The 16200-nt window shown below is 43.0% G+C and overlaps 1 protein-coding gene across 2 annotated transcripts in view; it reads right to left on the bottom strand.

Moving 5' to 3' along the window:
* The window catches only part of DOCK2 (dedicator of cytokinesis 2), a 437527-nt gene that overhangs the window by 260123 nt on the left and 161204 nt on the right, over positions 1–16200 (bottom strand). For both annotated transcript variants that reach the window (XM_064376547.1, XM_064376548.1), the window contains exon 26: positions 11096–11244. In XM_064376547.1, coding sequence (XP_064232617.1) covers positions 11096–11244 — 149 coding nt within the window. The remainder of the gene's footprint in view (positions 1–11095; positions 11245–16200) is intronic.

Raw genomic sequence — 16200 nt, 5'->3', positions numbered from 1 at the left:
TCTAACATCCGTTTCCTGGTCCATGATTCAATTCAGGATCCCACACTGAATCCAGTTGTCATGTTTCCAATCTGCAAGAGTGCCAGTCTTTCATGACCTTAACTTTTGAAGAGGACTAATCTGGTACTTTTTACTCCTCATTTAAGGTTTGTCTAATGTCTTCTCATCATCAGATTGAGGCTGTACATTTTTGGCAAGATCCCCACAGAAGAGATGTAGAGTCCTTCTCAGTGCATTGTGTCAGGAGGCACATGACATCAGTATGTCTCCCTGCTGGTGCTTTCCCTTTGCTTATTTGGTTAGGATAAGGACCAGTTAAGGACAGCTCAGGGCCAAGTGGCTTCCTGAGAGAATGCTAGGCAGGCACTGAGCCTTATCAGATAAGGTCTATCAGGTGTCTCCACTGTAAAGCCACTACATTTCCCTGTGCCATTAATTGGTGGATACTTTAAGATACTTTGAGATTATGCAAATATCCTTTTTCCTATCAGACTTGCCCATTACTTTTAGTAACCATCAATGGTTCTTCCTTGTAATCATAAATCTGGTGGTGTCTGTCGAATCAAAAATCAACTTTTCCTAGTTGTTATGCCCTACTTAAGGCCAAAAACCTACTGAGGTGACAGATAACAATCTCCTCGTCACAGTGACCTTCCCCACATTTTGGGATTGGCCATCTAGTTTAGGCATAGCAAAACCATGGTACTCAACTCATTGTCCCCACCCATTACCTACTGCAGGAACCAAGGCTCTCTTTCTCACTGCCCTAAGGAAGACCTCTACATTCTCAACACTATGAGGAAAGAATCCATGGCAGATCAATGAGAACTGTCATGAGAAATGAAACATATCTCCCCTCCTTGGTCTAGGTTCGGTGTTTAGTTTTTCTTAAAATCACTACATCCCTGGAGCATACTAGCTTTGCCAAGTCCCTTGAGAGCCTTAGAGGATGGCAGATTGAGAGTCCGCCAGGGGAAGAGAAGTAAACAAGCAGTTCCCTTGGGTCTCTGGGTTTTTCTTGTTTGGGGTCATTCTTTTGAGTCCCTGGCAGGGGTGTGCTGGTAGATGTTTGTCCATTGTTTTTCTAAAAAGAAAAAACGAAAGTCCTGGATATATGTAATGTTTTCCAATTTCTGTGGCATTAATACTCCCTTCTTGGTTGATTTCAAGGCACAGCAGCAGAGCATTAGACAGTATTTCCACCACACAGACACAATAGATATAAATAACCTCAAGAGGGTAAATAAAAATAAAATGGAGTCAGATCATCAGGAAGTTTTTGAGATCTTATTACCTTAGATTTTAATATGGTTTATTTAATTATAGATTTATAACAATTTTTAATAATGGCAGTTATTTAATAATTGCCTCACAAAATTCCTAAACATGTGAAACTTGGTTCTTGTGAGCTGGAAAGAGCCAGCTCCAGCTCACTGTCCCGTACAGTGGCGATCACTGTACAGCCCTGAAGTTCTGGGATTCCCCGCAGGAGCCCCTGAAAGGACAGGATGACACCTTTTTCCAGTCACTCTAGGAGTTCCTGTGAGGCCCAGATGCCCTGCGGGGAAGGCCACCTCCAGCAGCAGCATCTGCCACTTCTTGGCAAGCCTTCTGTGGAGCTGAGAGGGCTCCAAAGCATCTGGCTGCCACCAGGGCTGGCTTGGGGGTTGCCCTTAATACTAATGGGGCTACGGAGTTCTCTCCAGGCTCAGTGCCTGCCTAGTATTATCTCAGGAAGCCACTTGGCCCTGTGCTGTCCTTAAAAGAACCATAGGGATGTTTTAGAAGCAGCTTGGAACAGCAGAAAGAGCACAGAGTAAAGTGGAAGAGGGAGGGAAGAAGGAAAACCAGGTGCATAGAGTGCAGATTATGTGCCAGGCATGAGGCTGGAAGTTTTCACAGGTGATCTTGTTTACTGTAATTCTGACACACCTGAGTAAAGAGTATCTTCATCTTACAGATAGGTTAGAGCAGCTGTCCCTAACCCTTTTGGCACCAGGGACAGGTTTCATGGAAGACAACTTTTTCATGAAATGGATGGTGGAGGAGGTGGTTTTCAGATGATTCAAGTGCATTATATTTACCGTGCACCTTATTTCTATTATTATTACCTTACAATACACCATGAAATAATTATTCAACTCACCATAGTGTAGAATCAGTGGGAGCCCTGAGCTTGTTCTCCTGCAACTCGATAGTCCCATCTGGGGGTGATGGGAGACAGTGACAGATCATCAGGCATTAGATTCTCGTAAGGAGCACACACCTTAGACTCCTCTTGTGCAGCTCACAATAGTGTTCGAGTTCCTATGAGAATCTAATGCTACCGCTGATCTGAAGGAGGCAGAGCTCAGGTGGTAATGCAAGCAATGGAGAGTAGCTATAAATACAGATGAAGTTTTACTCGCTCTCCTGCTGCTCACCTCCTGCTGTGCAGCCCAGTTCCTCACAGGCCAGGGACCCGGGGTAGAGGACTCCTGGGTTAGATGACTTCCCAATGTCCCACAGCCAATAAGCAGCAGAGCTAGAATTTATTCTCTGCTCTGCTCACTACTGTAGCCCCAGTAGTAGATAGGGGCTCCCTACTTCAGCCCCTGCTCTGCTTCTAAAACATCCCTATTTTGTAGCCCCAGCATACAAAATAGAGCACTTGATAGGCACTTTCTAAATATTTGTGGAATGGATACAAGATGTGGTCTGACTTAAAGCCTGTACTCACTGCTCCAGGGAAATGGTGCAGGTGAAAGTGCTGTTAAACTGTGATGTGTAGCTGGGCAGTGGGGGAAGGCAAGGTGGTGCAGGAGAGGCTGTTGGGTTGGGAATGTCACCTAGCCTCTCTGAGTCTCAGCCTCCTCACCAGTTAAATGGGGATAGTAAAATCTATCTTGCCACTTTGGGGCTGGAAACAAACAACTGTGGTGTGTAAGAACAATGCTGCCGGTTAGAAGGTACTGGGGAAGTGTGCGGTACGCCGTTATCCAGGGAAGTCGTGCCATTGGCCTCAGGAGGGCATTTCTAACTCCATGGAAGCCAGAGGAAAAGCAAGAGGTGAAAACAAAACAGGCTTGGGCACAGCAATCTCATGTATTTTAAAATCAGGTTTGGGGCTTAATTAGTGGCTCTCTGGAATGCACCACAGACAAAAGAATTTCAGCAAGCCTTGTCTCCCTGCCTTTTATTTGAAATACAAGGGAAGAGGTAGGTTAGAAGAAAACCCTGCTGCCCTTGCAGGGTGGTATTGATTCCTGGGAATTAAATAGGAATGCAAAGAGGCAGTGGCAGACTCCCTTCCACCCTGCAGCAGGCAAACTGCCTGGGCTTATCAGAGACCCCAGGGAGGCATTTCAGAAGAAGAAGCCCAAGAACAGACCAACACGGTGAGCTGCTTTCCCACACGCAAATCAGGTGCAGGACTCCACCAAGAACACCCTCTAGTCTAGAGGACTCCTGCTCATGCCACAATCCTCTTCCCTCCCATCGGTATTCTAACAGAGCCGAGATGCTAATGCCCTTTGCTGTCTATATCTGATCCTCTTCAAAGAAGCAGCATGAATGTCCGTGTGTGTCTGTGTGTGTGTGTCTGTGTGTGTGTAAACATACATGCACCCAAAACCACACGTGCATATTTAACACATTACACAAATCATTCATGTGTGGTGGGGGGCATGTGGAATGGGAGTAGAAGATGGGGATAAAGGGTAAGAAATTGTTGAATAAAATCATAGGAGGCCATTGTTTTGGACTGAGCTCCTGTACTAGGCCCCAACAGATCAAACCAAGATGGAGTCATTTGTGCTAAGTGTGACACACTAAAATGGGAACTTTAAGGAAGCAGGAAAATTACCCAAACAGACCAGTTTTTCTTAAAAACAGAAGGTTCACAACAACCAGTTGGAAAGGGCATGGTCACTTGAGCTGGCATGATAAGGAAGTCCCCTCTACTTTAACTCTTACAAGGAAAATAACCTGAAGTAACTTGATGTTAACCAACCCACTTTTTTGGATCATTCCATTTCCTTCTTCCTGCTCAAGCTACCTTACAGTAACCAATTGTTTTGCTGCACCCAAGAGAGCTCCTGTTTTTTAGATAGGAATGCCTGACTCATGAATCACTAACAAGAGTCAATTAGAACACTAAAATCAATTTGATACTATTTTGTTTTATGACAAAATGCACATGCTTATACACACAGAGAACAGAGATGGATCTTGCACAGACCAATGAAGATAATGTATCATGAACTCAGGAGTGTGATTAATTCAACCCTCTGCACCTGACATCTAAAGAAGGCAAAAAGAAGAATACCCTGCTAGCACTCAGCACACAAGACCCCAGGGAGAAATCCGGCCCTGCCATTAATTTGAGTGAGACATATTCATTCATTTATTCCTTCCTTCAGGTAGCTTCAAGAGCCAGGCATTGTGCTGGGGTTGGCAGAGGTTGGAGCAGTCAAGATCTCTTTCCTCATAGCACTCTGCATTCTGCAGGCCAACAGACAAGTCCACAGAGGGTGACAACACAAGTGCTATAATGGAGCAGGCACAAGCTGCTCCTAGGACCACAAGAGACTTGGGGAAGAGGATTAGAGAAGGCTTCCCAGGAGAGTGACATGTAACCTGACTTCTGAGAGTTAGGTAGGATCTAGTTAGGCTAAGAGCAGCGGTGATGCATTCAGGCAGTAAGAACGGTATTCAGCACATTGAGAAGTGAGAGAGTGCTGCACAAGTGAGGACCTGAAAGAACTGAGGTGGAGCCAAAGCACAGAGAGTGCAGGCGGGATCGGAGAGACAGACGGAAGCTGAAAGCATTAACTCTATGACGTCAGGGGAGTATGTCTTGCTCTCTGGGCTTCCCTACACTTCTACACTCAAAGTCCCCTGTTACGCAGGAGACAGTAACACAAAATGATTTGTGCCGGGATATCAGTGTGCACACATGGTTATGAAAATACAGACAAGGAAGTCCCTAATTCTGCCTGGGGGCAGAGGGGAGGGAAGAGGGAATGGAATTGAGAAAACCTCAGAAAGGAAGTGTTAGCTGAGCTGAACTCAAAATGAGTTTAGGTTCTATTTGCAGAGAAAGATGAGAAATTGGAAGAGCATTCCAAGCAAGAGACACTGCATTAAGCAAAAGCAGAAGTCTCCTGACCAATGTCTAAGTTGTGAATAAAAATATCAAAACCTGGCTAAGCATAGTAGTTCATGCCTATAATCCCAGCACTTTGGGAGGTGGAGGTGGGCAGATCACTTAAGGCCAGGAGTTTGAGACCAGCCTGGCTAACATGGTGAAACGTCATCTCTACTAAAAAATACAAAAATTAGCAGGGAGCAGTGGCTGGCACCTGTAATCTCAGCTGCTTGGGAGGCTGAGGCACAAGAAGCGCTTGAACCTGGGAAGTGGAGGTTGCAGTAAGTCGAGATGGCACCACTGCACTCCAGCCTGGGCAACAGAGTGAGACCCCATTTCAAAAAAATAAAATAAAATCAGAACCCTCAAACCCTTCATAACTAATAGAGTACCTCGGTAACCCCCTGCCCAGGTTTAGCCAATTGACTCAAATAACTTTTTTTAAAAAAAGATGATTCTGGGTATTCCCTATGTCCATGATTCAGATACAGCCAACACCTTTGCCTCCTGAGAATTAGGAGTCATCTTTACCCACTTTATGACTGCTAAGCAAAGTAGCAAACAATGACTCTCCTTTTTCTTGAGGATTGAAACAAAACAAAAATCCTGTCTTAAGAGGGGAAAAACCAACTCCCTCCGGGTCTGGAGCAATATTAAATTTTATCAGTTACTCAGCAGCCAGCAAAGCACAGAAGGAAGCCAGTGTGAAACGCCTTTCAAAGTAACTGGAGTTGACAACTAAACTTGCTCAGTGAGGGGGAGAAAATGAGTTAATAGAGGAAGAAGTCAGGCCTTTCATCCTTCACCTGAGCTGGTCCCTTTCATATGCTAAGAAGCTAGGAGCAAGCTGGGTGAAGGTATTTGACACTATCATTAAAAAAAAAATCAACACCTAGGCTAAGGCAGACATCTCCCCCTGAGTCCTACCAAGACACCTAGGGTTACAAAAAATAAGGTTGGCCTGCTGCACTGGGCTGTAATTACCCAAACAATGACAATCTATTGAAGACAATCATCCTCTCTCATCCCCCAAACACACAACTCCCCCCAAATGGAAGCTTGGCATCCAGCACTATAATTGCTAAATTTCCACATGTGGTTCTACCCTGGGCAAGGTTCCAGTAGGTGGACATAGTCTCTATGCTTGGGGTGGGACATGGGTTGTTCTATGACGCCAAGTAAAAGCCAGTAAAAAATGCCTATGCTGTTGTCAGCTGAGAAGGTCGAAACAACCAGGAGAAGATTACAGAACACATGCTCTGGGGGCCTTATTCGTTTTCATCTAAATGTTCAATTTTGAGAAGTTGATGTCTGTAGAAAGCAAACAGCACATTCTATGGTCTGGATTTTCAAAGTCGGATCTTTGCATATTTCATGTCCCTTCTATCCCATGAAAATGAATGTATGAGTACAAATTAATGTGTTTGAAATATTTGCCACTTTATGGTTTATTAAATGTGCATTGGAAGATGCTAGATTTTATAGACTGAAGAGGGCTCTTAAATTAAAAAGGTAAAGAACTGAGAATGAACCCAGCTATTCCTCTATTTCCAGTGAATACTAAAGGAAAAAAAAATAGGTCACATTAGAGCAATGGTTTCTGGGCATGGTCTCTAGGCTGGCAGCATCAACAGTACCTGGGAACTTGTCAGGAAAATAAGTTACTGGACCCTTGGACCCCACCGTCCAGAATAATGATCAGAAACGTGTTTTAACAGCTCCTCCGGGTTACTAGGGGTGCCTGCTCAGGTCTGAGACCTTCTGCACTAGAACTGTGGCTCTTCACACAGGCTTACAGTTAGCATCACTTGATCATCATCACCTTCTCATTGCAATGCCCCCACAAAACCCAGACCAATTCAATTGGAATACTTGGGACAGGGGTCTAGGTACTGCTGCTTTTGATGCAGGATTTTTCTTCTCAGTCACTTTGCAAGCCAGGGACCCCCAGCCAATGACACCCTGCCCAAGACTCTCTCAGCCCATCCACCTATGTTATAGCTTGTACCCAGGTTCAGCAATTCCTGATCTCTTGTGCTGCAACCAAGAAGAATGAGGATATGTGGGACACTGAAGGGTGAGCAAGGTGTAGAATAATTTTCCTGAGCAATGAAAACAGCTTTCAGCGGAGAGGGGACAATGAGGGGCTGGAGGGGGAGCACTGGTTCCCCTACCCCAAGGTGGGAAAGTTGCCCCCCGACCCCTCCCCGCACCTTGTGTGACTGGTCAGGGGCCTTTTATGGACTCTGAATGGGGAGTGCTGATTGGTTTGTGAGTATGCAAAAAAAAGGTTAAAGTGAAGACACCACTCAAAAGAGGGCATGACAGTGTAGAAAACCAATTAGGAAGAGGTAAGTATACGTAAAATAAGTGAAGGGTGGGGATCAATCAGAGGAAACTGCGCCAAATGCTAAGACAAGTTCTCAATCCGGTCTGAGGATTTAACATATTGCTTGGCTTTCAGGTTTTAAACTGTTCGGCTTTGGAGATGGAGTTTCACTGGGGACCTGCCCCTATCTGCCTATGCATTTGGCTGCCTCCTGCTGTTTTCACTTTTAAAAGCTCCCCAGGTGGCTTGTAATCCCAGCACTTTGGGAGGCCAAGGCAGGAGGATCTCTTGAGGCCAGGGGTTTAGGACCAGCCTGGGCAATATAGTGAGGCCCCTATCTCTATAAAAAATAAACAAATAAATTAGCCAAGTGTGGTGGTGGTATCTATAGTCCTAGCTATTTTGAGAACCGCTATATACTATGACATGAGAAATTTAGATAAGGTACTTTTGGACTCTGGTTTTCATTTTAGCTCAAAGTAATCATGGCTACTAAATGCTTCCTATTCATTGAGGAAACTTTTGAGAAGAGAAGAGAGATTTCCATCTTCATGAGCCGGAGAGGTGAGATGTGAAGCTCACCAAAAGCATCAAAATTTGTACCACATTCAGTGGTGATAACAAACAGTATTTAATAACTCATCCAGCAAAGACAGTTGCTCGCCCAGAGAAAGGGCTAGGTTAGTCCCCACAGTCAGAATTCATTATAAAAGCACTGCACTCAGAGGAGGGAAAGAGTGACACGCACCTCCCACACACCTCAAGTCCAGATGCCACAATCCCCCACGGGGAGCTTAGAGCCTCCCACTCACTTCTTGGCTTTAAAGCCTTAAGTACTGAGGGTGTGTGAGACAGCAGCCTCTTCTCACCAGTGTCTGATGTCAGAGAATGTGCAAAATGACGACAGCCTGTCAGGGTAGAGCTCCTGGGGGCCACAACCCTGGGATGGGCAGAGCCTCAGCATCCTGCTTTACAAACAACTGTGAACTGGGGCCATCCCACTACCAACCCAGGAACTTGACAATTTGCATATCATAACTGGGTCCCTCAAACTGGGGTACACTGGCGTATTCCCAAGGATCCACATTTTTCCCCATTAAAAGGGATCTGAACATTATTAAAATGTAAAAAACATTGCAGATTGGCTTTTCAACAGAAAGAGGTACATTTTGTTTTTTAGAGAGAAACAGGGTCTGCTCTGTCACCTGGGCTGAAGTGCAGTGGCAAGATCATGGCTCATGGAAACCTCGAACTCCTGGCCTCAGGAAGCCACCCACCTCAGCCTCTCCAGCAGCTAGGACTATGGGTACATGCCACCACACCCGTCTAACTTGTTTTCTTTTTTTTTTTTTTTGGAGAGACAGAGGTCTTGCTCTGTTGTCCAGGCTGGTCTCAAACTCCTGGCCTCAAGTAATCCTCCTCCCTGGGCCACCCAAATTGCTGGGATCACAGGCACAATCACCCTCCCTGATTGAGGCAACATTCTGTAGGATGTTACCACAGAAATGATGGGCAAACCCTCATGTTTCTATACTATGAGTAAGACTGAAATCTCCCTTTAAAAAAAAATTTTGAAGATTAAATAGCTGAGACTGGAACCAGCTCAACAGCTGGCTACTGAATGTGCTTATAGAAACGTCATCATCTCTAACTTCCTCACCTGAATGAATCCTGAATACCTAAGCTCTTGGATATTATACTCTCTTTCCATTAAATAAGGTGGGAATAGAAAAAGAAAGAGAAGGCAAAGGCCTTGCCTTTGTATCCCCTATGCCTGTGATTACATAGAGTTTGAATTAGACTGACCTGGGTTTGAATTTTGACCCTGATATTTATTTGCTCTATTTATTTGGTCTTGAATGCTGATGAAGTCTATGAATTTCAGGTTTTTCATCTCTAAAATGGGAATAATAAGCCTTAGTATCTAAGATCAGGGTGAACAGAGAGAAAGCAGAGATTGCATTTAGCACAGTGCCTAGAAAACAACAAAATAAGTAGAGCTATGGGCTGGACGTGGTGGCTCACGCCTGTAATTTCAGCACTTTGGGAGGCCAAGGCGGGAGGATCACAAGGTCAGGAGTTTGAGACCAGCCTGACCAACATGGCGAAACCCTGTCTCTACTGAAAATACAAAAAAATTAGCCAGGCATGGTGGCACGCCTGAAATCCCAGCTACTCAGGAGGCTGAAGCAGGAGAATCACTTGAACTCAGGGGGCAGAGGTTGCTGTAAGCCGAGATCACACCACTGCACTCCAGCCTCGGTGACAGAGCGAGACTCCATCTCAAAAAATAAAATAAAGTAGAGCTATGATCATTGATTATTTACCACTGAACACTAGCTGATGTTTCACTTCTTTGTGTAGGCTTCCTTGACAAAAATGCCCCCCCCCCCCCCACACACACACACACACACATCCTTTGTAGCTCTTGTACCCCAAATATGCATCTAGATTTTAGCCATTATATATTAGGGACAGGTTTTCTTGTTCCCAGTGCGCAGCACACACTGGGTATATCATATGTATTATATGATATAATGCATGAATGAATGAATGAAGAAAGCTAATGCATTATTACATAGTGGTAAGACAAGAAGTGGCTTAATTGGGATGGTAAAAGTAGAAAGAGACAGGAGAGACAGCACACAAGCAAACTGATCATAATGGTTGATTATGGATCTGACCAGTAAAAGAATGTTGCTCTGCAGAGTTTTCGAATTACAGTCAATCTTAGACACAGTTCATTCAGAAAGCTCTTCTCTGAGGATGTTCTAGGAAGGAGGGAGAAAGGGGCAATGCTCACACAAACATGTAGAAAAAATGTATTGGTTGTTTGGGTCTATGTAGTACTCTGAAGCCAGTCTCATCTAAGGACTGAGAACCTCCTGGACATTACTTAAGGACAAAGAGGAGCTGCCAGAGGAACCTGGGTCAAATCAAGAACCTTCCTTCCCTCTTCCAATGCTTAAGACTTCCAGGCCTGTGTCTAATTGCTACCTCTCAGTCTTCACCACTCCATCTGGCTTATCTTCTGCAGATTCAGCTCTTTGGAAGCCCTCCACTTACTCCCACTGAGACTTTCCTTTGGTTTCTATCCCCGCCTAATCTCTGAATGACGTCTACAAAACACATAATGACTTCACGACCACAAGCGTCTCCCCACCAGCATCCCACTCCATGACCTATCTCTGGAATCTGGGCGCAGGCAATCTGCCCATCCAGGAGGACACTTAATCATTTTTGCCATTTCAGAAGGTAACTGGAGAAAAAAACCCCAAGTAAACACGAGAGTTTTCTTGGCTATCTAGGCATAGGAAACTCCTCCTCCCACCCCTGCAAACCAGGGCGTGAGTACATGGACAAGCCATCTAAAAAGGCTGCAATAATGTCTATACCCACATTCTAAGAAAGCCTGGCCAATAAGATACATGGTGACAAAATGCTACATGATTAACTCCAGTCACTTAGCCATCCTTCACAACCATGGGGGTTAGTCACAGGAAAAGTAGGCCTGCAGATCAAGCCATTGCCTTTTATCTTTAGACTCCAGCTGCTATCCATCAGCATCAATATTTTACAATTTAATCAACTCAGACCTAGTCTGAGTCTAAGATATCTACATCATCAGGAGGACTCACCGCATCCTGATAGCTAAGGACCTCCAAGATGCTGTTGAGCAATTCAACGCAGTACTTCTTCTCCAGGACCTGGTGCTGCATCTCATCCTTCTGCTCCAGCAGCTCCTTCAGCTCTTTGGTGATGACAGGAAGCAGAATGTCCCGGCATTCTGGAATAAAGACAGTTCAGAGGCATGTAGAATTTCTCATTTTTTAGTTTCTTTTCTTTCATATATGCATATAATTTTTCATTAAATAGTTCATGAAGACATTCTCCTTGTAAAAAATTAAAATATTAAAGATTAGGTTAAGATTTCTTGAGAACATCGTTCACAATTCTAGTCCCTTTTCTAACCCTTCCTACCCAGAGGCAACAAGTTATTTTATTCAGTATATTGTAATATATTCTATATATCTTATATATACACATACATATAAAAATGTGCCATATGAAATATCTAAAGTTATTTTAATTTTGCATTTTATTTAAGTAAGTCATATCATACTGTGATTATAAACTTCCAAGATCTTTTTATATGATTTTACTTATGTGTTTATCAGTATAAAACATATAGTGTTATTTTGGCTTTGTTTCCATTTTATACAAGGGGACCATGATGTATATATTACACTGAACCTTGATTTTTTTTTTCACTCACTAATATTTCTTGGGGCACTTTCTATATTATTACATTTAGGGACCAGCTTAGTTATTTTTTCACCGTTTTATAGTACTCTCTATTATGGATGTCTGTGTCTATTCAGCCACACCTGTACTACTGGACGGTTTTCACTGGTACAGACAGTACAGAATGAACAGCTTTTACTTGCATCCTTGTGCACACTGCTTTCATTTGCCATCCTGGTCAACATGGTGAAACTCCATCTCTACTAAAAATACAAAAAGTAACTGGGTGTGGTGGTGTGCACCTGTAATCCCAGCTACTCGGGAGGCTGAGGCAGGAGAATCACTTGAACCCAGAAAGTGGAGGTTTCAGTGGGCTGAGATGGTGCCACAGCACTCCGGCCTCGGTAACAGAGTGAGACTTTGTCTCAAAAAAAGAGAAGTAAATTAAAACTTTTGCAGAGAATGGTATGTCTCTTGACATTGCTGTTTAAGGGAAATTTCTGGAAGGTTCTGAAGCCCTTTGCAGCTTTGTCTCCATATTTCCCTTGAAAACAGAAAATCTTGAGGGACCAAAAAAAAAAAAATCCAATAATGTGTCAAGCTGTCCCCACTCAGTTGCTGCTTGAGCTGCAATGTGAATCATACATACCAGGATTTCATTTTAATTCAATCCAACAAATAGATGTTGGACATATTTAATGCAGAAGATACCCTCTTTATGGAGGTACAGAGATAAGATGTGGTTCTTGCCCATTAGGTACTTAAAAACTGACAGAGGTGATTACAGAAGAAAAAAAAAGGCAAAACCAACGAGCAATGGAAAAATTAGAATAAGACAAAGGTTGGAAGCGGTAGAGGACATATCTTATTCTGTCAGCCCAAGAGTTACACCCACTCCTTCTGGCACAGCACCCTGACTGTACACGGGGGAGTCACACTGCCATGGGCTACAGTCCTGAGAAGCTGTTACAAGGCTCCTTGCCTTCCCTTGGAGAAGGGCTGGACACCTGACTCCAGTTAGGATGGCCTCCTGAAATCTGAATCTTGAGGGAACCTTCATAATAGTAACTGCCAATGTTACTAATACACGGTATATTGAGTGCTTACAATGTGCTAGGTACTGTTGCAAGTGTCTTACATGAATCATCTCGGTAAATTCTCCGAGTGACTAAGGGAGGTAGATACTATTATTTCCCCATTTTGCTGATGAGGAAACAAAGGGATTTGTCATGTGTACATGGCAAGTAAGTGGTAAATCCAGCCCGACTGCAGAGACTGTGCTCTTAAGCACTACACGAAATGTGCAGTCTCAGCTGGGTATGGTGGCTCACGCCTGTAATCTCAGCACTTTGGGAGGCCGAGGCAGGTGGATCACTTGAGGTCAGGAGTTTGAGACCAGACTGGCCAATATGGTGAAACCCCATGTCTACTGAAAAAAAAAAAAAAAAGCAAAAACTAGCTGGTGGTGGGCACCTGTAATCCCAGTTACTGAAGAGGCTGAGGTAGGAGAATAGTTTAAATCAGAGAGGCGGAAATTACAGTGAGCTGAGATCACACCACTGCACTCCAGCCTGAGCAACTGAGCAAGACTCCATCTCAAAAAGAAAAAGAAAAAAGAAATAAGCAGTTTCTTGGGCTCTGCTGTCATCACAGAAGTACCCCAAGGAGGCTGCCCAGGGGTGTATGCTGAATCCCCTCTCCCTCCAAGATTCTGATGCTCTCCTCTCTGATGACTAGTTCCCCAGCATTTCCTCTGATTCTATGGATTATTCCCTTTCTTCTAAATACATTTGTTTTTACTTAAATTTACCAGACTCTATTAGTTGGGACTTTTCAGTTTCAAGAAACAGACTCTTTCTTTCTTGAAACCGAAGAGTCCCAACTAATAGTCACAAAACACCCCGAGGGCTTCAGAAGCCCTCTCATGAGCTCTGGTCTGAAGGTTCACAGAAGACTTTATGGGATCTAATAGAATATGTTCTCTCAGAGCCCAATCTCAGCTTTTAATTAAGTTCCAGTAAGTGTAATTAATGTCTACTCATCCCACTAAAAAGTAAGCTCCATGAGAGCTGAACTAAAATTCAAGTGCCTGATACAGTACCTGGATCATAGAAGTGAGTCAGTCAATCTTGGCTGCATGAATGGAGGAGGCGGCATTTGAGATAGTCCCTGACAAGTGGATAATATTGCAACAGGAAGAGTGAGGATTTAGAGAGCACTGGGTGATTCAGAGAACATAAATCTAGGGTTACTTGTATATTCTCTTGGAAGTAGAATAATGGAAGATAACACTGAAGTGTTCTTAATTGCAATGGAAGTGTCAGTTCTATGGAAACAGAAAATTATAGACGTCAAGAATTTTGATTCTGCTTTGCTGAAAATCGTAGATAAAATCATAGGCCATGGCTTTTATGACACTTTATGAGAAATGTGACTGAAGATATTGTTGGGACTGGGCATGGTAGCTCATACCTATAATCCCAGCACTTTGGGAGGCTGAGGAAGCAGGATAACTTGAGCCCAGGAGTTCAAGAATAGTTTGGGCAACATAGAAAGACCCCATCTCTTCAAAAAATTTAAAAATTAGCTGAGCATATTGATGCATGCCTGTAGTCCCAGCTACTCAGGAGGCTGAAGTGGGAAGATCACTTGAGCCCAGGAAGTAAAGGCTGCAGTGAGCCATGATCACACCACTGCACACCAACCTGAGTGATTAAGTGAGATCTTGTCTCAAAAGAAAAAAAAAAGAAAAAGAAAAAACTTGTTGGCCTAAGGACTTAAAGAGTACAAGACATTGATTAGCAACTACCCTTTGTTTAGAAAGATAAGGGGGAAAGCTGGAGAAAATATATCAATTACCCTATTACTTTATCAATTATCCTATTACTTAAATATTTAGTCCATATCTTGCCATCACAAAGTTGAGTTTTTCATCCAGAAGTATTAAGCAGGGCAAAAAAAAAAAGTCTTACAATGTTCATTAAAAAGTTTATTTTAAAAGTTATCTTCTCTCTTTTTTTTTTTCTTTTGCCTGGTTAAAAGTTATCTTCAAAAGGACTTGAACTTGTAACTTTGCAATGTTTTGTTTGCTAGAGGGAAATTAAGTGTTGGAATGCTTGCTGTAGAAAAACTAGGTGAGTTCATCTCAAGTGGTAAATGCTTTGTCATTGGAAGATGAATAACTTCCCTAACTTAATGATACTTAACTTCCCAATTATGCCTTCACTGATGTTGTGATAATTAAATCCAGCCAGAGGATAAAAATTGTGTATTATCTTATTAAGTTAGATAAAGGTGGTAAAGTCTTCCTCTTTGAAAAGTAGAATCAAAGATTCTTGAAAAGGAGATTTAAAATGCAACAGAAAGTCTTGTTTTTCCACAGTTCTCTGGGCAAAAGGGAGTTACCAAAAGCTGTGCCTTCAGGAAATATGTGTCACTGAAGTGAAGATGCCATGGTGACAACAATCCAGGTGATGGCAATGCGTGTAAGAGTGTGGGGGTTGTCCCCTAGATTCCTAGCTTCTGACATAATGTATTTGGATTCTGCTGAAGCTAAAGATTTGATAAGCCCTTGAAGCAAGGTAATAAGAAAGAAATCAAGAGTGGTCAATTGCCTTGAGCTTAAAGTACAAGAAGACTATGTTTTAAGGCTTAAAATAGCTTTCCATGACTCAAGATTAAAAATTATTTAAAACTCTCCCTAGCTGTAAAATGAGATCAGTAGGACCTACAGGAAGGAGCTATGAAAAGGCAGATCAAGAGCTAACCCATTCATGCATTTAATTAACTCATTCATTCCATCAGTCAGTCATTCTACACATTTATTGAAGGCTTACTATGTGCCAGTCACTATTCTGGGGTGGAAAGGAATGACCAGGGGTTAACTACCCACTACTGCACAGAGTCAACAGAAGTAAGAAGCAGCCTTGAGTAGACAGGAATAACACTTAGTCTTAAGAGTAGCAACTTATTAGGAGTGGTCATAAAACAGAGCTGTAGAACAACTGAGGTCAGGTTTTTCCTTAAAGGTCATTCTGTTAGCACTGCAGTTGAAATACCTCATATAAATCCCATTACTAAGATATGAATCCAAGGGAAAAAGCCACTTCGGAGATTTTAGATATGTAAGATCTCCTTAGGAAGTCATTGGTATTTAAATCCTACTTAAAATTGAAATAAACTAGTAGATTTTTCATGGAAAAGTCTGGTAGTGAATTCTCCATCCCTAGAAGTATTCAAGTAGTGGGTTGCTGTCTATGGATAGGCACAAGGAAGAGGTAAAGTATCATATGAAGTGTTGAACCAAATGATTGTTAAGGCCACATCCAAAATTCTAGGATTCTGTAAAACATAGGTTCCGAGGAAGTTGCAGGAGGAAGGATATATTTGCCAGGTGGAAAGACAGTGGACATGTTTGCCTTGCTCACAAAGTACTGAGGCTGTGGGAGCTGCAGACCAGACCCCAGGAGAAGCAATGGTTTATCAACCTGAAAGGCAG

The sequence above is a fragment of the Aotus nancymaae genome, unplaced genomic scaffold (assembly GCF_030222135.1).
Source record: "Aotus nancymaae isolate 86718 unplaced genomic scaffold, 86718_ANA_hifiasm-v0.15.2.pri h1tg000015l_1, whole genome shotgun sequence".
Taxonomy (NCBI): domain Eukaryota; kingdom Metazoa; phylum Chordata; class Mammalia; order Primates; family Aotidae; genus Aotus; species Aotus nancymaae.
Note: the sequence above shows the minus strand (reverse complement) of the source record. Positions and strands in the feature narration are given on the sequence as shown.